The sequence below is a fragment of the Oxyura jamaicensis genome, chromosome Z (assembly GCF_011077185.1).
Source record: "Oxyura jamaicensis isolate SHBP4307 breed ruddy duck chromosome Z, BPBGC_Ojam_1.0, whole genome shotgun sequence".
Taxonomy (NCBI): domain Eukaryota; kingdom Metazoa; phylum Chordata; class Aves; order Anseriformes; family Anatidae; genus Oxyura; species Oxyura jamaicensis.
In genome coordinates this window covers 73,275,611-73,301,332 of record NC_048926.1, presented here as the reverse complement: position 1 = coordinate 73,301,332, position 25,722 = coordinate 73,275,611, and the positions used below count along the sequence as shown (strand labels likewise).

The following is a 25,722-nucleotide window of genomic DNA, read 5'->3' as shown; positions in this document are numbered from 1 at the left end:
CAGTCTGTGCAGTTGTTTCATGCATCTGTTGAGAAAATTTCTTAAATTCTTGGGTTACTTGCAGCCTTCTTCTTTTATTAGGAACACACAGCAATCAGCTGGTGGAACTGATGGCAGGGCTTTATGTCTCCAACAATGTTATAGAAAATCTTGTTTATTTCAAAGCTTGATCTGGGAAAGCATTCATGAAGGTGCTATGGCATTCATATTTTTACACTAAGCCATTTGAAAAACAGGATTTGCAAAAAAGGTACTGACAGTCTATCCCCAGGGCACAAAACAAGTTTAGTACAGTAATGCTCTGTAAGCGGTTCTGACTGTTTAACCTACTATTCTACCAGGCATCATGTGTTTGCTGGGTTAAAGTGATTTAAAGAATTAAGTCAAAATTTCTTCTTAGTGGCAAAGTATTCTTTATTGACAGTGCTACATGCACGGGGGATCCTTCCACCTAACATGCATACCCGAAGTGACAAACTATTTCACATTTATACAGCGGAACAATGAATATTCAATTAACGCCTATTCATTACCCAAACCCGCCTACTCACGCTTCTTATGCTAATTAGCTTATCAGTCCTTTGCGCTTGCAGATTCTTCCAAGAACTGTGGGCAGTGGTCTTTGGGAGTAAGGCCGTATGTCTTCCTCATAGTATACTTCTCACCCTTTTTCTAGAATGTAGTGATTTTACAAGTTTGCAATGTCCTTATCAGTCTGAACTAATTTGTGTCCTTGTTGTCCATCTGTTTCCTGCCCGAGATGGGATGTCTGGCAAGTTTTTGTTACTTAGTTTTCACATATTCTTCACCTCTTGGCTCCTGAAAGTGTATCTTACAGACTCAGACTACTTCTTCCTTGACTAACAGATAATACTGAGTAACTAATCTATTCTATTCTTGGTACCTAGATAATGATGCATCCTACTGCCTAGCTAGCTAATCCTTTTATATTTACTAATTGCTTGCTTGTTTCAAAAGGCAGAGGCATGTGGGCATGTGGCACAAGAGCCATCAGTGTGAAAAGTGTTAATAAAATAATGACTGGAATTTTTTTCTACAACTCAAATAGAATTAGATTAGCTTGTCTTTTTTTTTTTTTTTTTTTAAACAATGACACAAATTTCTAAGAAATAACCCATTTTATCTCATAAATAAAGCTGATATGTTTTGAAAAATAGTCACTTTGAAATTCAGAATATTTGTATTTTAAGAACTGGGATATGGTATAGCATAGGAGTCTGAAGCCTGTCAGAGGTAATATGTCCTGAGTATTATGTGTGACCCAGAACTGCATTTTTCAATGGTTAAGAGTTCAAGGACCCCTCTTGGGACACAGTGTGGCTTCACAGGAGATATTATAGCTGTGCTGAACCATGTCACCAAAACCTTCATATACTTTATATCATATACTCACAGCTTGGAGTCAAATTATGGAGAGCTGAGATGAAAAATACACTAAGTAGTTCACAGGCAGCAAAACTAGAGCCTGCATCACAGTGACATGGAGTTTGGTGCTGGTAGCAACCCGGTGGCAGCTGACCTAGCTCCTCTGTTCATAGCCTCTGCTGAACTGCATGCTCTGCTAATTGCTGTTTTTTTCCAGTTCCCCTGCTGAGAGCTGGTGGGAAAGCACTGACACCCGTTATGAGCCTCACAAGCTTCATATGCTGAGGCCTGTTGTCACCCTGACACCAGTGAGGCCAAAGAGCTGGACCAAGATGCTGTGCAAAGCATATTCAGGAAAACACACCAGCTTTCACCTTCTTCCTCCCTGACAGCCCTGGCCCATGGAGATTCTCATTGTTGGGGTGTTGATTTCTCTTGGAAATGAGGTTGAGCCATGAGGGGTAACCTCATGGCTGCCTACAGCTTCCTCATAAGGGGGAGCAGAGAGGCTGTTGCTGATCTCCTCTCTCTGGTTACAGGTGGGGCACCAGGGAATGGCAGGGAGCTGCAAGAGAGGAAGTTCAGGTCAGATATTAGGAAGAGGTGCTTCACCAAGAGGGTGGTGGTCATGGCCTCCAGCCTGCTGGTGGTCAAGAAATGTGTGGACAACACTCTTAAATATATAGTTCAACTCTCAGGTTGCCTTGCATGGAACCAGGAGCTGGACTCAATGATTCCTGGGGGTCTCTTCCAGCTCAGGATATTCTGATTCTGTGAAATCTGTGCTCTTTCTTAACGTACTCACGTTTAAACTGATATCAAATGATTTGCATCTTCATGTGTGTCTCACAAACCTGACAGCTACACACTGCTTTTCCAGACCTACTTCCCTGCTAGCCTAGGTCACTACCTGTTCCTCTCTTATTGTTTAATGCAGCTTCTTGGTGTGTTACCTCATGTATGCACAAAAGCACACACATTCTCAATAAATCTTCTCTCTGTTAGTCTTCTGTTCTCTCCTTTCCTACTTTTTGTGGTGCAAAGAGATTAAATGTCTTGGCACAGAGTGGTACAAGACTATGTTAATTAACATAGCCACTAGCCTGAAGTAATGCTAAATAGATGGGGGGTTGTCAGTTAATGTGCTAATTTATAGCAGGTCAGAAAGACTTTGTAGTATGGACCCAATCCTTCACTGCATTCTTGTTGTATATGCTTGTTATTTTTGGGGTACGTGAGCCGTGATGCCTTCTTGAGTAGTTCACATTTCATGCAGATAAACATTGATCACGTGTACAGTGAATGTACGATAAGCGTGTCTTTTAAAGTGCAAGTTCTCAAGTCACCATCTCTGGATTCAAAATACACTGTAGGCAAGTTAGTAAGCTGGAAATGTGGTGTTATAATATGTTCTGGTGAAGAAGCCTTTGCTTGAAGCAGGATTGTCATTCAGGGAAACAGTTGTACCCCTTATTGCTGTTTGCTCTGTAGATAACGTATTTGTGACCTGTCTGGTACTTGTTTTTGTTTGTTTGTTTGTTGTTTGTTTGTTTTGCTGCAGAGGGAGTGCCTTCTCACATTATTTTGTACTGCCACAAGTTAGACCTTTATGTTCTGTTTTGTCTATATCTGTGCTCTGGTACATTAGTGCTCCATGTTATGAACCTTGTTATGTTAAATGTGGAGTTTGCAAAAAGGCAAAACATAGTAAAATATGACTTGTTTTTTTCAGGTTAATATATTTTTGAACGGTGTCTCCCCAAGAAGTGTGATGAGAAATGGCTTTAGGAAACAACACCCAGAGAAGTTACTCCATCATCCCCTGTTTCATCTTTGTTGAGGTAAGTGTGGCACTCAGTTGACTCAAAAAATAAACACTGGGCAGAGCCAGGCCTACATAGAAGGCAGCTCTGTCCTGCAGTAATTGAGTCACTTGTTGGCCATATTGTTTGTCAGGATGAATGCTTTCTTATTTGATAGCCTTAATACCCAACATCATGCTCAGTAGCATCGAATCCCCGAGAACTGTCCTGTATAACATAGGTATGACATGGGTCTGATCTTACGTAGATGAAGATGAGGTTAGGTCTGAAGTAGATGCCATGTTTTCAACTTGACTCCATCCAATTTGCTAGCTATTCCTGTGGTATTTGATGGAGAAGGAGAAGTAGCTACGGGTGTAGGTCAGTGAGTGACTACTCAAATCTTCTCAATTTTCTTCAGACCTGGTACCTTAAGGTAGCACAAGGACTAGACATTTAGATAAATGTCAGATCTCACAGTCTAATGGTTCGTAGGCTTAGGAAATGACGCTCAGCTCCATTTTTAGTTCAGCTGCAACATAAAATGTAGGTGAGGCACAGACATCGTTCAAGTCTGATGAAGGAGCCAGCTAGCACAAGGTCTGTGAATTGATGATCAATGAAATTACAGGAGTGAATGTTTCCACAATGGAATATGGCTCTACATCTTTGTTAGGTGTGTTTTCTTTTTAAGTTAGCTCATTACCTTACCCTGTTGAAATCGGCTTTTTTGTGTTTCTTTTAGTTACCCTAACACTGCCAGACTGACCAAAATCAATATTGAAATCAATATATATTCAACTGGTATGTAAAATGCAGTAGGGCTTTCTTAGCAAGGGTGTACCTCTGGGTTTGCACGGAAGGTGAAAACTTGTGCCATATTTTGATAGTGAGATTGACATACCTGCCTGTGACTGCCTGTCCATAGAACTACCTCTCTGACATAGATCAGATGCAATACTCTCTTTTTGGTCCTAATTATGGGGTGGCTCACGCTTATTGACAAGAGAACCACTAAGAACAGTTAAAAGACTAACAGTAATTCTGGATGTCCTGTAAGACTTACCTCATGCCCACTGAAATCTTGGAAAGTTTCTGGTGTGCTGTTGCAGCAGGTGCAATGGGCATTTAAAAAGGCTGCTTTCAGAGTTCCTGAATGCTGACCTTACCTCAGGGACATGAAAAAAACATGCACTGATATCCAGGACCTCTCTAACCCCTACCCACCTGGAGTCCCTTTGTAGGATCTTCTCCGGAAAGCAGATTAAGTTTCCTTATACATGTTCTCTACATTCTCTACTACCAGCTTAGCCCCCAGAACAGTCAGAAGATCCATGGGTGTTTAGTCTGGACTCAGTAGTGGTTCTCTTTTTGACCTGAAAGGGCTGTGGTCAGTCCTCCCTTGCAGTAGGAATCTGACTGATTGGAAGATGAAGGAAAAGCATAACAAAAAGAGTAGTAAAGCTTGGCATGACTTGCCAGATGCAGCTGTGGCAGATGCTGTTGTGTGAAAGTGGCTGTCACCCAAGACTACGTAAGATCTTTAGGGATCCCTGGATGAATGAAGGTTGACCATGTCTTTGTTGTTATTATTACAGATTTACTATTGCACAAAAAATAATAATAATAATAATAATAATAACAATAATAAATAACAATCAGGACAGTCTTTTCAGTTACACTTAGACAGACCCTCTGCAGATGGGGTCAAATTAGAATTGTAGAATCACAGCCCACAACATGATCATAACCTAGAATAAGACTTTACAGAAAAGATGTGAGTCACTCACTCCCCAGAGGAAGAAAACAACAGTGGAGGTGTCCCTGGCCACTGGAGAATCATGTTTTGCCATCCAGCAGTAGTTCTATTCTAAGTCCCACTCAGAGCCTGCAGCTGCTTGATTTGACAGTTTCCTGTGCGACTGCACTTCCCTGTTCCAGGATGGGTGTCACCCAATACCCAACCTCTGGGTATTGATAATGCTGATTGGCTTAACTACTCTGTCAATCAGTGCTCCCAATACCCTCCCGGTGGCTCAGAGCTTGGATCTTGGTCTCTTTATCGCCATGACTCACTGTCCTGGTTTCAGTTAGGACAGTTATAAGAGCTGTTGTGGTTTAACCTGGCTGGCAGCTAAACACCACACAGCCGTTCGCTCACCCTCCCCCTCCCTCTCTGGGATGGGGGAGAGAAACGGAAAAAAGTGAAGCCTGTGAGTTGAGATAAAGACAGTTTATTAAGATAGAAAATAATAATGATAATAATAATAATAATATGTACAAACAAGTGATGCACAATGCAATTGCTCACCACCCGCTGACCGATGCCCAGTCCAACCCCGAGCAGCCGGCTCCCCCAGCCCGGCTAGCCACCCCTATATATTGTTTAGCATGACGTCAGATGGTATGGAATACCCCTTTGGCCAGTTTGGGTCAGCTGTCCTGGGTTTGTCCCCTCTCAGCTCTTGCTGCACCCCCAGCCTGCCCGCTGGCAGGACAGAGTGAGGAGCTGAAAAGTCCTTGGCATAGTGTAAGCATTGCTCTCCAGCAATTAAAACATCAGCATGTTATCAGCACTCTTCTCATCCTAATCCAAAACATAGCACCCTACCAGCTACTAGGAGGAAAAATAACTGTCCTAACTGAAACCAGGACACTCACACACAGTAGGTGCCAGAGAGGGAGACAGAAAGTGGGCAAAAACTAGGAAACGGAAAGTGGGCAAAGGTGTTCACTGACAGCCTGCTTACATATTGTGGATATTTGGCTTATTGCTGGTTGTGCTGACCAGGAGTCAGGAGCAGGAGTCAGGAGCAGGGGGTACCGGTCACACTGGCTGAGCCTTTCAGTGCTTCACAAGGATTTATCACTGCCATAATGTCCAGCTTTCTGCGGAAATCTCTGCCTCCCTTCCCTGAGGAAACTGAAAGGCTCTTCTTACTGAGAAATGGGTCACTACTTCATCCCATCAGCTAGAGTAAGAAAGGTTAAAAATGGCAAACAAACAGCAATAAGCTCAGAAGAAACACAATGAACACCACCAGGAATAAGATGTCTCAAATTTATTTCCTGAAGCAAGCTGTTCTGAAGATTTTTAGTCTTCTAAATGTAAGAATGATGAGCCCGTTTGACGTGTGTGACAGAACTATAAATTGTCCTTCCTGTAGACAAGACTGACATGAACACAATAAATCATTTGACAGGAGGAAAAGAATTCTTCACCTTCCAAGTATACTTTCTTTGTCCTTTCATATATTTGCCTTGCTTATTAAAGTGTAATTTAAAACGAAAAATCAGCCAGAATCAGAGACGTAGTGTCCAAAAAGATGTTCAATCTGCTGTATTGGGTGAAAACGTGTTTTCCCTGCCTTTTTGTCCACGGCATAGATTCTTAATGTAGCACTGTTGGAACTACACGTTCATAGACTTTTATCGGGCATGGTAGCATTAAACATCAGGCAATCTAATTTCCTGCCGGGAATGCAGAGATGATTGATAGTAGCCATTCTGTCTGAAAGGCCCCTGTAAATCTTAAAACACGCTGAAAGCACTTTTCATTCTTCCACATGCCTGGGACTAATAGGAATTCATTTCAGAGGGTCTATGCTAGACACAAAGCCCTGTGCAGGATTACCTGAGCTAGAATAGGCCCCATTTTTGCTGGTCTGAAGCCACCATGAGATTTGATAAGCTGTATATTGCTTGGCTGCCATGGCTAAAGGTGCATGAAGGACAGCTAAAAATACGTTGCCTGCTTTCCTCATAACATTTTTCCATGGTGAAAACAATCTGGCAACAGACCTGTTAGGTGATCATGAGTAAGAAAGGAGGTGCCCAGGAAATTATTTTTGTAGGAATGTTTCCCAGAATATGCTGCTTTCCCTACCATCTTCCATAGAACTTGGTCCTTTGATTAAAATTTTTGAGATATTTGCTCTTAAGAAAAAGTGGCATTTTCTTAGCTGAGCCTTGGCTGTCATGTCCGATGCCCTGACAGTATATATTTGCTAACTACCCAATATGCAGCATGCCTTTAAATAAGTTGTGATGGCAGAGGAGGAAACAGGGTTTCACAATGAGTTTGGGCATTTTAAATACAATTAGGTTTCAATCTGTTTAAATGCAACACTTAAAATTTTAGTGTTTATTCACATTGGGGTTGGAAGTAGTTGATTTTTAAGGTCCCTTCCAACCAAGCCATTCTGTGATTTCCATTTTTTTCCTTTCCATTTTCCTCACTCCCAACTAACTTGTAGCAGCTAGTTATTATAAAACCTGACCTGAAGATGAATGGCTCATTATAAGAATTTACAGTCCATGTCTGAGTCCACAAATTCCTTTTTATATTCAAAATATAAACTTTTTAATAATAGCTTGTGATGTCTAATCTGTAATGACAGAAATGGTAAATGAACATTTTCAGTCCCTAATTAGAAACACAATGTCACATTAAGCATAGATTTAAAGGCTAAATACAGAATCATTAAACTAACTTTTAGCCACTTAGCAGATCTGAGTCCCTCTCCCAAATAATGCAGGCAGTTTTCCAGATGGTCCTTTATTGTACCATAAGAGGTATCATTGCAGGGGCATTTGTTGCCAAAGCTCTTTGTGGGGTACCTCCCTCCTTCACCCTCTGGGACATGAGTGACAAAGTTGTGTCAGAAACATCTTTAATGATGCTTCAGCATAGCTGTCTCATTATTTCACAACCCCACCTTGCAGGGCTTGGTCCAAAGATTGCTGTTACACACCTTCCACTGAGCTCAGAGCTGGCATTTGTGCACCTGAGTACAGGTGGATAATGGTGGAGAAAGGTAAAATCGCAACTGGTGGGTTTGTTTTCAGTGCCCCAGTTCTCTGCAGGTAGGGAATGCATCATCAGAACAACCAAGCTACTCTTGGATGTAGGCAGCACATCAGTGAGCAGAGAGAAGGAGTGTTGAGGTGGGAGAAATGCAGGGCCTGGCAAATCCCAATTTTCTTCCTGGGGGTTGGTGAGCAGCCAGGAGACCTTGATTTAGCAGTGCTTTCCATGTTCTCTGGCCTTTCTCTTTTCCTTCTCATTTTGGGTATTAGCTTTCTAGGGTGTTAGCTTTCTACTCATGCTAGATGGGTATAAGAGAGCTGAGTAAATGGCTTTGAATTTGGTGAGGTTAAAGTGACTTTTTATACTTCTACAGCATATTTGATGCTCATCATAAGTGAAAGGGAGTGTAATGCAGTGTGACAATTGTATCTCCTAGTAGATGTTGGAGGGATATAGTTAGATAATGTGAGTAAACAGCATCCTCACAACTTTATGTGTCTAGGCATGCAAAAGACTTTTCAGACATTGTGTCTGTGTGAATGGTAGTTTTTAAATAAGCAATAAGCAAGCAGCACCTTGATGTTGTTTTCTTTAAATAAAACCTTCTCATCTCTTGTGAGTCACCAGTGGCTGTGATTGTAATGGTTCTCTAGCTAATAAAAGAAGAAATTTATTCAGGAATTTCTGCGGATGTGGCGCTTCCTTTTTCCTCGTCTTTCTCTCAATGGTTTGAGGGCTTGAGTTGTCTTAGGGTGGGAGTAATATGAAAATTAATTTTCTAAATTACCCAATACTTCTAAAGGGTGCATCTGGGGTGTGTCTTCACACGTGAAAACAGAGCAATTTTCCAGCACCAGATTTAATTAAATTGTCTTAGAATGATCAAAGAGTTACAGAAGTGACTTTAATATGACTGATGTATGTGTCACATTGTGTTTTTTTTTGTGGATTATTGTAATCCTGACATGGACAAGGTAGGTTAGGGCAGACTCAAATAATCCGGTCCCGGTCACTAGTGGAGTCCCCCAGGGCTCGGTACTGGGGCCAGTCCTCTTTAACATCTTCATCGATGATCTGGACAAGGGGATCGAGTGCACCCTCAGCAAGTTTGCAGACGACACCAGATTAGGTGTGTTTGTCGATCTGCTTGAGGGTAGGAAGGCTCTGTAGGAGGATCTAGACAGGCTGGACTGATGGGCCGAGGCCAACTGTATGAAGTTCAACAAGGCCAAGTGCCGGGTTCTGCACCTGGGGCACAACAACCCCAAACAGAGCTACAGGCTGGGAGATGTGTGATTAGAAAGCTGCCAGGCAGAGAAGGACCTGGGAGTATTGGTTGATAGTTGGCTGACTATGAGCCAGCAGTGTGCTCAGGCGGCCAAGAAGGCCAACAGCATCCTGGCTTGTCCCCCTGTACTCGGCTCTGGTGAGGCCACACCTCGAGTACTGTGTTCACTTTTGGGCCCCTCACTACAGGAAGGACATCGAGGTGCTTGAGCGAGTCCAGAGAAAGGCTACGAAGCTGGTAAAGGGTCTGGAGAACAAGTCTTATGGGGAGCGGCTGAGGGAGCTGGGACTGTTTAGCCTGGAGAAGAGGAGGCTCAGGGGTGACCTTATCGCACTCTACAAGTAACTTAAAGGAGGCTGTAGCGGGTGGGGGTTGGTCTATTCTCCCACATGCCTGGTGACAGTACGAGGGGGAATGGGCTAAAGTTGCGCTGGGGAGGCTTAGGTTGGATATTAGGAAAAACTTATTTACTGGAAGGGTTGTTAGTCACTGGAATAGGCTGCCCAGGGAAGTGGTTGAGTCACCATCCCTGGAGGTCTTTCAAAGACGTTTAGATGTAGCGCTTAGGGATATGGTTTAGTGGAAGATTTGTTAGCGTTAGGTCAGAGGTTGTACACGGTGATCTTGGAGGTCTCTTCCAACCTAGACTATTCTGTGATTCTGTGAAAACCATCAAAACTTGAAACACTGGATTTTAATTTGAAGATCCTACCTTTTCATGCTAAATCAGTTCTGCACTCAGGAAACTTTTTCAGGCAGAGTAGAAACTAGTTATTCTCGACAACTCAATATATGGTGCATTGGAAAGAACTGAAGATTTTATAAGAAAAATCTCTCTCTCTCATCATGAAGAAAAGGAAAAATATTGTGATATACAAAGCTCTAGTCTTGTATGTATTCTGATGCAAAATTTAACTTAAACTGTGTGTTACAGCCTCATAGGATCTTTGTTTCCACAGCCAGTGGAGTAAATTTTCCTTTAATTTTTTTGTAATTTTATTTTTGGACAGATTGAATCACCTTCAAATACCAGTTCTAACTTAATGTATTAAAAAAAAAAAAAAAAAAAAAAAGAGTTTTAAATTACTGAGACACAGAGGAGGAAAAAAAAAAATCTCTTTCTCTGCCTCCCTGCATTTTCCTGACAATATTCCATGTAGTCAAGCAAACAGCTGAACTACTCTTTAGCAGAAGAATGCCTTCAATGCTGACATCATTTGTGTACGTGAGACAAGTGCCTCTTGAACTCCTGTTTGTCATCAGTATCACAGCAGGGATTTGGAAGCTATAAAAAAATAACTGAAATTAGAACAGTCATGACATACAAGACACATTTTTTAATCCAATTTTTTGTTTAGGTATTCTGAAAACTCAAAATATTTTTGCCCATTTGGGTGTACCAACTGGTGCTCTCTATTTTTGAGCGGAGCATTTGAGGACGATAGAGAAGTTCTGCCAGAATTTACCAGTGCATTGTGAAGGGCCTTGTGCTGTGTGCCGTGGTCCTTAAAGCAACATTTATAAGAGGCATCAGATATAACATGTTCTTTAAAAACAAAAATAAAATTTGAACTTTCCCTTAGAAAAACTTACTGATTTTATGACAAGATTTATCTTTAATAAATCATAGATTTAATGGTATGATTAATAGTGCTTAAAGGAAATATTAACATAGGATCACAGTTTTGGATAGTTGAAATGCAGTTTTCAGTTTTGGCAAGGTAGTGTCCAGTTCTCATAGAAAGCACCAAAAAAATCCAAGCAGATGTTTGATGGGCATCTAAAGAGGTACCTTGAATTTAATTAACTCCAAATTGTTGCAATGATCAGCAACTGTATCCTGTAATGGTATTCAGTACTCACTATGTGAGGCTTCTTGGTTTTGTTTCCTACTGAGGCAGCCAGGAAAGATGTTCCAGGGGTTCACCTGTGGGCTCAAGGCATCCCCTTGCCATCGGTGTCTGTCATCATTAAATCTGGTTTCCTGTATTATATGTGCAGACCTCTGCAAACCAATGCTGAAGCATTCTAAGTTAGAGGGTATTTCTTGCAATGACTGGAAAACGTTAAGGTTTAAATAGATAACAAGATGAACATGAAAATAAATATAGCAGAGTACATAACATGGGCAGATATAACACATGGGGACAAAGAGTTATTGTCAATGAAAATTAATGCTGACTTTTTCATTTTTTTCAGAAATATGCTTAGATCATAATGTTGGTTGCAGATTATGGTAGAGCAGAATTTGTTGTTATGTTTTTCTGCATACTCCAAAGACCTGAGGATTTTTCATATTTTTTCTCCCAAGCACACAATGTTGAGCTCTTTTTTTTTTTACTCAGATGTATGAAAATTTGGCAACCATTGCAGATGCAGTACATACCATATTATTGACTCTGCCATTACACACTTGCACTGTTTCTTCTGATCTACATCTCTTAGCATATTTGTTTTCTTTAATCTCTGGGGATATCCCTGGTAGTATGATACTTAATTGGCATGTTATATTAATCTTTAAAAAGAGTGGAAAGGAATGAATAGGGACTCAGAAATCCATCATAAGTAACCTTAAATACAACCATCCAGCCTTCCCAGTACTTCCAGATATTCCAACAGAGTTTAAATAATTGTTTTTAAGAATAAGCCTGCTAAGTCTTGTACTTTTACAAACCTAAGATGTGACACTAACATGGCATTTCCCCAAAATGTGGTATCTTCTGGTAGAGTGTGCTATCTTCTCCTTTACAATCACAAAGGGACGATCTGTTTGCCAGCATGCAAATAACACTCACAAAAGAAGTAAAGCTTCTATAATTCTGTAATACAACTAGTTCTCAGATACCTCTCAGACTTCTTGAAGCCTGGCCATATACTCTCTCTCACAGGTAATTTTGTATGGGCTGTATATTTGTTCCCAGATGTGAACAGCATGGAGCTATTCAAGAGACTGTACAAAAATCTTTCATATGCAGTTGCATTTGTAGGAAATCTGTAAGAGAGTGGTATTGATGGGAATCAGTGTTTGGGAATTTGTTGCATGTTGTGCAAATGATGCTAAATGGGCACTGAAATCTCACATACATGATATCATTACTCGTGAAATCATTACTCATTATGATGTTTGCTTACAGCAGTTGATTAGAGGCTGACCCACAGGTTTAGAGTTCATGGGTCTTAACAAATTTTCTTTTAGCTTGATGCCAGGACTAGATTAATACTTCTGATGAATTTAACAAGTTCAGACTTGGTAAAATTTCAGATATCTGTGATTTTGGTATAAATATAAAATGATAAATTGTATTAGCTCTTCCTTTAGCACTCCAGGTCTAACTTAAATGTCAGGAATGAAGACTCATCTTCGTCTTGAAGCAGAATGATTTAATGGAACAGATTTCTATAGTGGATAGATTTTTTGAAAGGACTTAGATAAATGATTTATCAATACTTTACTAAGCAGTTAGTCGATTGTTACAGAGTTGTTACACAGTCCAAGAAACCAAGTGGTTGTTCATAATGGTCTGTAACTCACTTTCAGATGATGCATTTATAGTACTCAGTGGGATTAACATCTGCATCACACCAGACCTGCCTAGAGACCCATGGCTGTCTGTGGTCTCTAGTGGCCTTGCAGCACAGTCTGTGTGTGTTTGCTTGCACCATTGCTGCTGGGAGCCCCTCTGTGCCCCATCACATGTCAAGCCAGCAGCAGCTGTGTTGGTGGCTAGGGCTGGTGCAAAGAGGTGGTGGAGGTGCTGGAAGCCAGGCTCAAAATCTTTATGCACACCTCAAAACCCTGGTATATGCCTCCTTCTCTTGTTGCCCTTTATGACCTGATCACATGAGCTGATGAATGGAGAACCCATGTAATGGGACACTTGGGGGGATAGGCTCTAATGAGTTTAAAATAAGTTTGAAACTTTTATTAACCTTTTTCTTATTCTGTAGCAATTAATAGCTCTTTATGATTTACAGTAATTATTGACAGGGGCTACCAAAAGCATGATGCAATCAGATTACATCTTGGAAATAATAGTAAAATTATTACTGGAGTTGCTGTTAGTTTTGTTCTTGACTTTCGTAGGGTAAATTCAGTAATTAAAAAGATGGCTAAATTTGGTCATGTATTAGCTGAATTGTTCCTGTATTTCCTTCTCCCAGATCTGACATAAAAAGCTGCATGTCTATACTATAAAGTCAATAATCCACTGTTCATTACCACTTAGCAGCTTATTTCTGGAGTGTAGACTTTGCCTACCTGGAAGCTGCTTTTTAGAGTAATAATGTATTGATACTTGTTATATAACTTATTAACAAGATAAATTTATTGTGTGAGTATTTTGCGCATCAGTACAGTGTTATGGATTTAATACTATTTTTATTTAGTGGGATTTAAAATCCTATCAGAATAGATTGTGATATTTTGTTTTTCATAGTAGAACTATTGTTCAATTTCCTGCTTGATTTATTGTTGTCTATAAGAAATACTGCACTTCTAATAAAACAATAGCAAAAAAAAAGTGTAAATGTAGCTCATAAATGTAACCAAGTTTCTTATTAGTTAGCCCAATATGAGGTTCCAGTTATGATGGAGTGAATTAACCTTCCAAATCCTGTAGCAGATTACATTTTTATTAGTTGTATGATTCTGCTAATGTTTGACTTGGAGCCAGTTAAATCAGTAGTCATCAGTGATCTTGATGAGCTCACTTAAACCAGACAAATCAAAAATCATTCCAGTTCTGTTGAATGAGTGGGAAACACTGAAACTCTCAAACTGAATATTTGTGTGAACAGGAGTGCTTCGTACAGCATTGGTCTCATATGAGTTCATACCAGCATTGGTTTCTCATGATCAGTTTCAGTCTTTTCATTATTACTGCAAAATCTTTCTGTAGAGATGAAAGGAAAAAAGCATTGAGGGACTCGGAAGAAACTTGGAGTACTCGGAGTTGCTGTAATTTGTATAAGGAAGGCAGCCAGGGTCAACCAGGTGGGTCAGAGACCCAAGTATACACTTCTGAGAGTTAAAAGAAAGGTTGTAGACTCACAGGAAAATTCAGATGGGAAGAAATTTCTGGAGTTCCCTATTCACAGCATAGTTCAGAGGAATAGCAGCTGGTTAAGTTCCTCTGAGCCTTGTCCAGCTGATCTTTCCTATTGCATTACTAGGCAACACGTTCAGTTTTTGGCCATCCTCACAATAAAACAAACATTTGTCCCAATGTTCTTTCCAATGAAGTGATGTAACCTGATGTGAAGGAAAAAGAATGCAGGCCCAATGGCAGTGAAAAGAAAAGGTAGGATGCAGCACATTGAGGATGGGCAAAGGAAAGCAGTAAAAAAATGAACAATGTAAAAATCCTCCCAAATTTTAGAGGTATGTGCAATTGTTGTGCAAGACAATTTTGTTTGCCCAGCCACTTTTCATTCCATAACTTGCCTAGGTATTTACATGCCTGATATGAAAATGACCACTGATTACAGATAGTCAGTCTGATGGTTTTCTTACCCAAATTGCATACTGTAGTCACTAACAGAAGATAAAGGTTCCTATTGCAAGCCTTGCTCCATTAGTCCACTTTGTATATCAACAAGCTGTGGTGGCAGTGTGCAGCTTCTTCCCAACCTCTGCATCCCCAAGTAGCCTCCATCAGACTACTCTCCATACTATCTACTGTTCAGATTCTGACAAAAAGCAAATATGTGTCTTAATGCTCCTGCTGCCCAGGTTTAGAAAGACTCTGAAGAAGATAAAGGTGTGCCATTCTTTCATGTGGAGACTTTTTAAAAGAGGCTCTAGAGGAACATAAATTCTGTTAAATTCAGGTTCAAACAGACTGACTATTCTTGGAGTAAAACCAAACTTCTTCATGATAAATGGCCATAGCAAATAGCAGTGTATATTTCTACTTATTTTGACAGGGCTAACAGTTGAAAAGAAAATGGGACATTTAAGAGAAAGAGACATGAGTGAGCACCAGAACCTAGTGATTTTATGCAAGTTTTCAAAACCCATGTTTTCCCTTCTTCCATTCCCTGGGTTCACAATTATGTAGCAAGATGATTCCAGATTCTGAAAACAGAAATGGTCACTGTTAATTTTTTTTATACTCTTTTTATTACCACTACTTTTATTACCACTTCTTTTTATGCTATTTTTATTGCCACTACTATCAGATTATTTATTACTGTTAATATCAGATTATAAATTGTGATTAAAAGTGGTACTAAGTGGTTGGCTCAGACACAGCATGATTTGGAAGCAGCAAATGAGATTCAAAGTGATATGGTATTTTTTTGGGGGGTGTTTTGTTTTTTGTTTGGTTGGGTTTTGTTCTGTAAAGTTTCCCAATCAGCTGGCAAAATGGTGGAAGCAAATAAAATGGATTTTATAATGCAGTATACATATTAATAAGACTGTGTCCATTTAGGTGAAGTAAAGTGTCTTTGGTAGTTTCCTACTGAATTTAAAACATTGTCTATGTTTGGTTTTTGTGATTGATCTAAGCATGCTGCACTCTTGGTGTCAGCAGACAGTTTCTTTTGGCAGCAACTGCTGCACTCATCAATGCCCAACTACTGTAAACCTGCATTGCTCTATTTAATAACATCAGTCTGGAAGCACAGGCATGTGCTATGAATTTTAATGAGAGCTGTTCCATTAATGACAAAGATTCAGTGCTCCAGCCATCTCCCAGGCTGTCAATTTACAGGGAAAACCTTTATATGTGGAAGAAATACGCAACAGAAATGGCAACTAAGAAGGTGATAAGGTCAATGTTGTTAGAGTAAGGCTAAATTTGATTTTCCATCTTTTGCAGACAGTTTTGGAATGACAAATTCCAGCCTGCCATGATACAGGGGGACTTGGTGACTTTACTAGGCATAGTAGTCCAGCATACGGATGTTGGAACACAACATAACTAAATACAGCACATGTCAGAAAACTGGTATCAGAAGACACTGATTGTTAGGGACTGAGATTTTTCTTGTCTTTTCTAATTTGGTGTATTCACTCTTCTAATAGATCCCATGTTGTGCCACTTGCTCACTTAGAATGAAACTGGAGATGCTGGATTTTTATGATTCACTGTTGTGGGACAGCTTTTTACCTGGCACAAAACCCATAAAATTACTTAAGTCCATAGCTGTGCCAAGATCTCAACATCTACATATGAAGTTTTAATTGTGATTTCTGCTTCTGTTTGAGACACAACTCTCAGATTTGCAAGTGCATTTCAGCAACTGCTAGTCAAATACTTACTTCTTACCTTCTTCATAAGTCTCTTCTTTCTTTAAAGGCCTTGAACTCTCAACAGAATTTTTAAAAGGTAAAGAAATTTGTTTTCTCATAGAACTAAACATTTATCAAGTTATATCTCCATTGCACCCGTGCAATATTTTAAAACATATTTTAGTAATAAATAAATTCAGTCATCTATAGGGCTGCTGTCTCAGAAACACAATTACTCAGCCTTTCCCTTTCTTCCTTTCCTCAGCAGGTAGCAGAATGGGAATACTGAAGTATTAGTCATTTAAAAATGTGATACAGTGTTTTTATGTATATGGGAACGAAGGGGGATTAAGTAGATGCTTAAAATGTCAGAGCACCATGCTGTTGTAGGATAGAAAGAAAAGAGAATATTAGACTGCTGCAAGAAGTAGTTAATAATAAATGAAGAACTTGACAGCAGGGCACAGAATTTAAAACTGTTATTTTTTGTAATTGATGAAACTATCAGAGCCTCATTTATGAAGGAAAGGAACAGTCCAGGCAGGCAGGAGTAAGCACTCTGAGGATGAGGAGTGTAAAGAACCAAATGCCTGTCATAATCTTCCTGCCAGTGCATCATAGCTTGATTCCTAGCAAAGAGCAGTAAAATGTGCTCCTTTTTGGTATAGTCCTTAGGTGGCTTGTGGAGTGGCCACCAGAGTGTTGAAAGGAAAGGCCCATTTGTGGAAAGACAACTCTTGTCACTGCACACACGTTCACTTCTGGGAAATGTACTCCTTTCTAACCAAAAACACTGGCCCACAACACTTCTATGATTAATAAAACTGTCAGAGAAAAAGGTCTGCTTTTAACACCTTTTGAAATCAAAGTTGGCATGACCATTTCTTTCAAAGGCAGTAGAAATAAGCCAAAAAATGTGTAATGTGCAGGTGTTTGGTTTCCCTGAGACTTTACATTTACCTTCAGATTTTCTGGGCTGTGAAATACAGTGGAACATTAATTCTATTCTGTCTAAGAGCTAAACAGAAATTATTGCTGCTACTCAAAACCTTGCAGCTCTTCAGTTTTGTGCTCTACCTGCAATGCTCACTAAAAGATAAAGGTGGGGATATGTGCTGTTTTGCTTTGGAGCTAGACTTTCTTTCTATTCAAATTTGCATTGCACAAAGGGGTACATTTTCAGAACCTCATGGGATCAGTCTGCGCTTGAGATTGTCTCCTAGCAGGCAGATTGATGAATGAAGAACAGAGGGCCATTCTGCATTTCCAGAACAAAAGAGATGAAAGCATGGGGAAAAATGTCTGAGGAGAAAGCAGATTTGGCAAGTGCTCTCAGTGTGAGGAAGCTAAGAGGATGGGATCTCTAAAGAGCTGCTCTTCCTAACCGTGCAGTTATTATGTGGTTCTTCTGTAAGGTCACCCTCCCTGGGCAGGTACTTCTCTGGATCTACAAGGCAGGAGTGCTGGGGAGTTGAAAACAGCTTCCCTTTACTTTGGCCAGACATGATCCCAGCAGCTTTTCAGTCTGTCTGCATAATGGGGAGCTTTTTTTGTAGCTTCTCTGGTAGAATAATGCTGGAAGAGTAATGCAAGAAGAATAAGTATGTGGATGAGGCAGCAGCCCACCAACCCCATGGCAGCTGTCTGCGGGAAGGTGGCTCCTCCCCTCTGAGTGCAGAAAAGCTGGGAATGAGTTTGAACAAAAGAAAGATGTACATTGGACATGAACTCCTCTTGTTCATCGGGAGGAGTACATGTACTCCAGTGCAGAAGGCTGTTCTGCTATAGTGCATCTTGGCATCTAGAAGCCAGGGTTGGCAAAAGTCACTTTGTGACTCTGTTTTCCCTTGAACTTTACTCAAATGTGGGTGTTTGTTGTTGTTGTTGTTGTTGTTTTGTTAGTTTTGTTTTGTTTTGTTTTGTAATGTCACTTGATCCATCATTAATGTTTAAGTTTTATGGTCTGAAAACAAGCACAAGATAAATGATTGTGTTTTGGTGTGGTTAAGGTAAATGACTGTGTTTTGGTGTGGTTTGGTTCTCACGTCCTTCAGGTCTTTGCTCCTTTTGTATTTTACGTTATCCTAATTTTCCTTTTTTGTCTGATACTCCCACTGCCAGTCCCTTCAATCTGCAGACAGATGCTTGCTTTCCTACCTGTAAGGACACCTCAAATGTCAGCGTACACCTCTGCATCTCTCAGTGAAAAGCTCACCTTAAAGATACCACAGAGCAGTCAAGAAAAGCTTTCTGAAAAGATTTATTAGTATGATGTACCAGAATCCTGTGTCTTGCCAGGATCTGATGTTTCTTGTCATGTGAGGAATGAATTTTCCCGACAGCTCCTATGTAAGTGAAAATAGTCATTAGACTAAAATGCCTTTAGAGTACATGACAGATTTAACAGCTTTTATGAGCCATTTGTACAGTGAAATACCATCAGTCAGTGAACTAGTCTTGGTTTTGCATGGCACCTTGGAAATTGTTTTAGCAGGGAAATTGGTTTAGCAGGGAAATTGTTTTAGCAGGGAAATTGTTTAGCAGGGCAGGGTTTCAGCTTTCAAGGGAGGGACCTCCAATTCTGGAGCACATAGCCTTATGCAAATAATGTGTGTGCGCGAATCAAATCTTTATTTTGTGTGGTATTGTTGTTGGAAAGGGAAACGGACCGGAGTAACGATGCAACCTCGATGCGAGTATAATCGTCCTCCTTTATTGCAGGTTCTCACAGAGTATATATAGGCAACTAACTACAGCATGCGCCGATAACAACTTATAATTGGTCTAGCTTCTCCATGCACTTGTCTCTAGCTTGTTTCCTCATTATCTCTAATACAAGGACGTGGGAAGCAGGGCAAAGCCACCTGTGAATTCCTTTCCCACATGGTATCAATGTGCTACTTCAAAACTAAGTAAGCCACAGTTTTGTGTTGGGTTACTGAAATTAGGTAGGCAATAAATTATGACAAGATATTCCAGTATTTCTAATACACAGGATGAGTCACGTCAGCATAGTCCAGGTTAAGATCTGCTGTCAAAAAGAATCAAATAAAAAACCAGCCTTTTCACAAAAGGACAAATGCCGCTTCAAGCTAGAAGGACAAAATTCAAGACAAATTATCATTAAATCTTTTGGGAGTTGCTCTGCATTCTACAAGAGTTTTATTGTGTTGCTATATTGCAATATTTAAGTATTCCAACAAGTTTAATAAATTCAGAGATTTCGGAGGCTGGAACAGAGCATTAGACAGATCCAGACTGATCTCCAGTGAAAAGCAGATAGCAGAGCTTTATCCAGAAACCCATTTTATCCAGAAACCCATTTTTTGAATGCAATACCTCATTCATGACTAAAGCACCTTTTTCATAAAAACACCTCACACAGTGCAAAGACAGCATGAGAGGACAACTCACCCAATACTCCACCGGGTGAATACCTACCTCATTTGGGTGCTGCTGTAGGTGATCCCCATAATCACAGGAGCATTGTTAGCCTTTGCTGCACTGCACCATAAGGTATCATGCACAGCAAGTTGCTGTGTTCAGAGCTCTTTATTTTGGAAAATGGATTTTTGCATCTCACAAGACCTCTTCTTGGTGATCTTGTCAGCATAGGAATGGCTTAAAGCAATGGCACATCCAACTTTTGTCTCTCTCTAAAGAATTTTTAAGTTGTTAGGTAATGGGCAGTGAATCCAAAGATGTTGGAGGGAGTATCTTGCCTTTCTGAGTAACAACCATATGCTTAATGGGGAATTTTAGTGTGGCAGAGATAGACTGGAATATTCACGTGTTGGGTTATGAAAGCAGAGGGATTTTTTTTTGTTTTACTTTAGGTAAGACTTTTTTAATCACTATTATCAGTGCTAGGGACAGCCAGGTGGCAAAATTTTAAGTTCAGTACTGTGAAATAAGATAGATACAGAGGCTGAGGTAACTGTACAGTAAGGATATTCTAGTTAGCTGTAATCATTGTATCTTAAGTATTTACATTGCAATGATGGGGGTAATTTCTGAATAAAATGCAGGATTTTTTTTTTAAGTCCCAATTCAATGAAACAGGTATTGTCTTAAGTGAAATAAATGTGAAATATTTACATGTGTAGGTGCTTGCATATAAAAAGTGGTTTACATTTGAGTAGATGCCAGAGGTGGCTGAGGAGAAAGGTGTTTTTTTATGAAAACCAATACAAAATTGTGGAAAGCACGAGTGATTGTTACAGTTAATTATAAATAAAAGTAAAACTGTAAAGTATAGAGAAAAAAAAAAAAAAAGACATTTTATAGAGAAGAGGGAATTGTAGCAGATGTGTAGAAGATGAAAGGAAAGAGGACTGAGGGCAATTCAAGACAAAAGGAACATGTACAGTTAAGATTAAGACAACCACTAGTGGATTTTCAAGATGAAGAGAGTGATTTTACAAGGGAGTTGGGGAGTTCTGGTTAACATGGGATAAAAGAAGGTATAATTTTATACAAATATAGGCTCTGCTAGCAAAGCACTAAAGTACCTATCAATTTAAGCATGTGCTTATTTGTTTTAAGTATATATTTAAATGTTTTGTTGAGTAAGACTTTGGTTAATAACATCCTAAAGCACACTTTGGTACTTGTTTGAACTGAGATCACAAAAATATAATAGAGAAACTGTATGAAAGATCCAAATGGATTGGATTATCTCATGTGATCAAGGACATAGCTTTATTATTAGATCCAGCACTGAAATTCTCAGGCACTAAACAAAGTACAGAAAATAATCAAAACTTTTGCTTTTCATGGGTGGGTTGTGTTGCAAAAGTACAATTATAATCAGGTTCTTTTTATGAAGACATAAATGTAAGTTAAGCAATTGTGTTAGCTGTTCCTTTCAGTCTGAGATATCCTGGTAGTCTAGTTTCAAGATCTGACTCCTTTTAACCATTAGTCTAAATGAGTAATTCAGTAGCTCTTTGAAGAATATGGCTTTAAGTAGCAGTTATGAATGTGATCAGATCTGAATCTGTCCTGGGTCTGAAAACATTTTTTTTCATATTAAGAGGAGTATTTCCTATTATGACTTTTTTTTTTTTAATTAGTATTTAAGCTAATTGTAAGCACTTTTGTAACTGTAGCAGTCACTTTCCCCAAGCCACTAACATACTAATCAATAATGTTTCATACTAGTAAAAGCCAAACTTTATTATCTTAGAGATTTATAAATTACTTATGTCTATTTCAAGTGGTTAGTGAGAAAGATGGATGAGATGTTTTCTGTGGAGGGCATAGGAATTCATGAGGTATTTTTCAAAAGTATCTTTCAAGTTGCATGTGCTGGGGCATTTTTTAATCTTGTGAGGACTTACATTAAAAACCAGTACTTCAACCAAGTGACTGAGGCTTTTGAGAATATCAGCTTGCCTCAGATTGCACTTAGAGGAATTTTGCAACGTGTGACAATTGTATCTTACATTTAGCACTCCCTCTTCAGTTCCACTGTTGTGTGAATGCTTTAAGACATAATCATGCTGAATCATGCCTCTTCTTCATTGTTGCTCACTCAATCCAAAATGTTAACACTTCATATTATAACCAAAGACTGATTTTAATAATTAACAGCTTTGCTGTACATCTGAATTACTGTGTTTAAAGCAATAACATTGTATGTTATAGAGAGAGTGAAAACTAAGGATGATTTCCTCTGTTGCTTTCTAACAATAATAATAATAATAATAATAATTTAACTTAAATTGCTAGGAACCAGCCTTGCTCTTGCTATAGTCATTTGTCAGTTCTGACCTGAGCGTGGGGATATTTTAGAAGAAAAAATATATATTTTTTTTAGAGAATCAAACCTAGAATCCTTTGAAACATAAACTGGAGACTAATTCTTTGAGAACATCCTGGCAGACTGTTTTCTATTATTTCCTAACTCTCTGAACTCTTCTCTGGGCAGTTTCATGGTATGGACAGAACTTGGCCTGCCTTTTGAAGAATAAGCAACAAATTTTCTTGAGTATTCCAACCGAACAAGCTCTTTCAAATGTCTGCAGTGGCCTCCTGTATGATGCTTGAAACATTAAAGCTTTTTGTAGTGTGTTTGATGCTGGATTTCATGCAGTAGTTAAGAGTTTCTTCAAGTCCTGAAAATGATCCCAGGATTTCCTACTCTTCACTTTGGACAACGATATGTAGGATAACCACCCCTGGAGTGTAACTCAGCCCTAAGTGGTCATACATGTCTGCCACTGGAGTATATCTTTACCTCTCTTGTCTTGCTCTTGGTGGCAAGAGCAAGTCTTTATACTTGAGGAAACCTGTGTGGGGAAGCTAGAAAAACTGTGCCATTTATTTGAGAGAGGACTGTGTAGGTATTACTGATACTGGTGCATCCTTGAAGGCTAAATTGTTTAGTCATGTTCTCTTCATTTGAAAATACTGATTCTGCAGATGCCTTGATGGGCAAAGGAAAATAAAAGTAAAGAAAACATGCCCTCAGCTTCTTCAAATTTAACATCAGAGTAGTCAAAATACATCTATGTTCCACTTCTGCTGCTAAAAAATAAAAAATAAAAAAAATAGAACAGATGCCATTTTAACACAAGCTTTTTCTTCTAAGAAAAGAACTTACTCTCTGCCATAGTTTGCTGATCATTTCAAGGTGTTAATTGCTGGAAGCAGCAGTTTTCTGGCTGTATGCCATTTGGAATTGGATGGAGCATTAATGCCACCTGCTGAAAAGCCTCGTGGGACCTGCTTAGGAAAATACATATTACAGATTTGGGGTTCAGAGATTTTACTAATACTTAGTAGTATAATACTTAGTAGTAGTGATAATATTCTTCATGTACAAAAGAAGAAAAATAAAAATATATTAACCCTTTTGACAGATGGAAATTTTAATTCTCATGTCTCCTTGCTTCTGTAAACCTCCTGACATTTATAAGGAGGGCTATCAAACCCAACATTACTCCATGTTTCTGAGGTTTTAAAGGAAAATTACAGTATAAACTTCAAGATTTGCTAAGAGAAGAATTTTAATTTTCACATAATCCAGAGGGCCTTTGTTATTACAACTGTTTTTCACTATTAGAAAACTACATTTTGGCCTAAAGAAAACAGCATGCATGAACACTGAAGTGGGTATCATCTGAATGTTGCTTAAAGTCCCAGTGTTACTATGTATTTAAATATATTCTTTATTTTTTTCTTAAAATTTCCACTCATGTAACGATGTGACAATCTCAACTTTCATTTAAAAACATCGGCTAAACTTCTTGCTTGTTATTGTGGAGAAAAAAAATCTGTGTTTAGCCCAAATAGTGTAATTCATGTTAAAATGTTTAATTGCTGGCTCTTTACACTATGTATAGGGACATACTATGCATTATTATAAAATATGCATAGAATTTAATACAAGAAGATCAGGCAAGATTCAGTAACTTTATGTTAATGGTAGGTAATGTAAACAAAGCAAGAACTAGATCATGGTGCTCTGGAGTAAAGATCAACCTGGAGCGAAGGGCCAGTGAATGGAGCCAATGCCCCAGTTATATTTTCCTTTTTAACTTTGGACACTTCAGTCATCAGTTCACTGCTAGATTGCTATTCTACAGACCAGCTTTGTGAATTATCTCCTATAAGACTTGGGAGAAAAGGTATATTATTTGTGCTGTTTCTTAGTGTGGGTAAACAAGCAAGAAAATATCCTGTTAACATGAGCACCTAAATTCATTATCTGTAACTGATCATTTAAATTATCAGTGTGTAAATTATCTCCGTGTTGTCAGTGGAGAGTAAAATGGGCACTCCAAGGGGAAAATGGTGCTGTTTAAAAATTGCCTAATGGAAATACATCCCTTCTCCAGGTCTGTAGCTTCTGTCAGAGAGCAAGCCTAGGAAATTGGGCTGTTGTCAGTCATTTCCTCAAATGTGTATGACAACACATCAAGGATGTCAAAGACTAATCAATGCTCATGACTGTAATCTCTGCATGTGTCAAACCCACCGTTTTTTTTTTACTGCATATAATCCCCTTTGAAAATGCTGCCTATACATTTAGTGGTCATAAAATCAGGTTCTCCTCCTCTAAACTGCATAAAACTATGACAAAGACTTTTTTTTTTTTTTTTTTTTTTTTTTTTTTTTTCTAAGAGGATAAAACCTACAGTAGGTTTGTAAGCAGATTACCAATGTCAGCAAATGACTTGGAATTGCAGTTCTACTTTTTTTAAAAAAAATAATAACAATATTGTGGAAAAATACAGGGGAGAAACCTAACTTAGTAAAAAATAATACACAAGATGAAGAGTTGTTAGTTTGGCATTTGGAATTTAATGTCGAATAATGCCCCCTGCTGATAAGCCTTTGAAAATCGACTTTGGATTTAAGGAGAAGCAGGGGTACATCATTGTCGTAGTTTCAGTTCGGACAGAGTTAATTTTCCTCTTTCCTAGAGGACTGTTGTGGTTTAACCCGGCCGGCAGCTAAACACCACACAGCCGTTCGCTCACCCTCCCCCCTCCCTCTCTGGGATGGGGGAGAGGAACGGGAAAGTGAAGCCTGTGATTTGAGATAAAGACAGTTTATTAAGATAAGAAATAATAATAATGATAATGATAATGATAATAATAATAATAATAATAATAATAATGTGTACAAAACAAGTGATGCACAATGCAATTGCTCACCACCCACTGACTGACACCCAGCCTATCCCCAAGCAGCCGGCCCCCCCACCCCTATATATTGTTCAGCATGCCGTCAGATGGTATGGAATAGCCCTTTGGCCAGTTTGGGTCAGCTGTCCTGGGTCTGTCCCCTCCCAGCTCTTGCTGCACCCCCAGCCTGCCCGCTAGCTGAAAAGTCCTTGGCTTGGTGTAAGCACTGCTCTGCAACAATTAAAATATCAGCATGTTATCAGCACTCTTCTCATCATAATCCAAAACATAGCACTCTACCAGCTACTAGGAGGAAAATTAATTCTGTCCTAACTGAAACCAGAACAATCATATTCAGTATTTAACTGTACTGTACATTAATACTTTGCTTGAGTCAAAAATTTAAAAGAAATGAAAGGAAGGAAGGAAGGAAGGAAGGAAGGAAGGAAGGAAGGAAGGAAGGAAGGAAGGAAGGAAGGAAGGAAGGAAGGAAGGAAGAGAAAGAAAGAAAGAAAGAAAGAAAGAAAGAAAGAAAGAAAGAAAGAAAGAAAGAAAGAAAGAAA

At 39.1% G+C, this 25,722-nt stretch overlaps 1 protein-coding gene across 2 annotated transcripts in view; it reads left to right on the top strand.

The window, feature by feature from the left end:
• Positions 1–25,722, top strand: part of PLPPR1 (phospholipid phosphatase related 1) — a 150,107-nt gene that overhangs the window by 74,270 nt on the left and 50,115 nt on the right. For both annotated transcript variants that reach the window (XM_035309823.1, XM_035309824.1), the window contains exon 2: positions 3,119–3,227. In XM_035309823.1, the coding sequence (XP_035165714.1) occupies positions 3,165–3,227 (63 nt within the window). In that variant the 5' untranslated portion in view covers positions 3,119–3,164. The remainder of the gene's footprint in view (positions 1–3,118; positions 3,228–25,722) is intronic.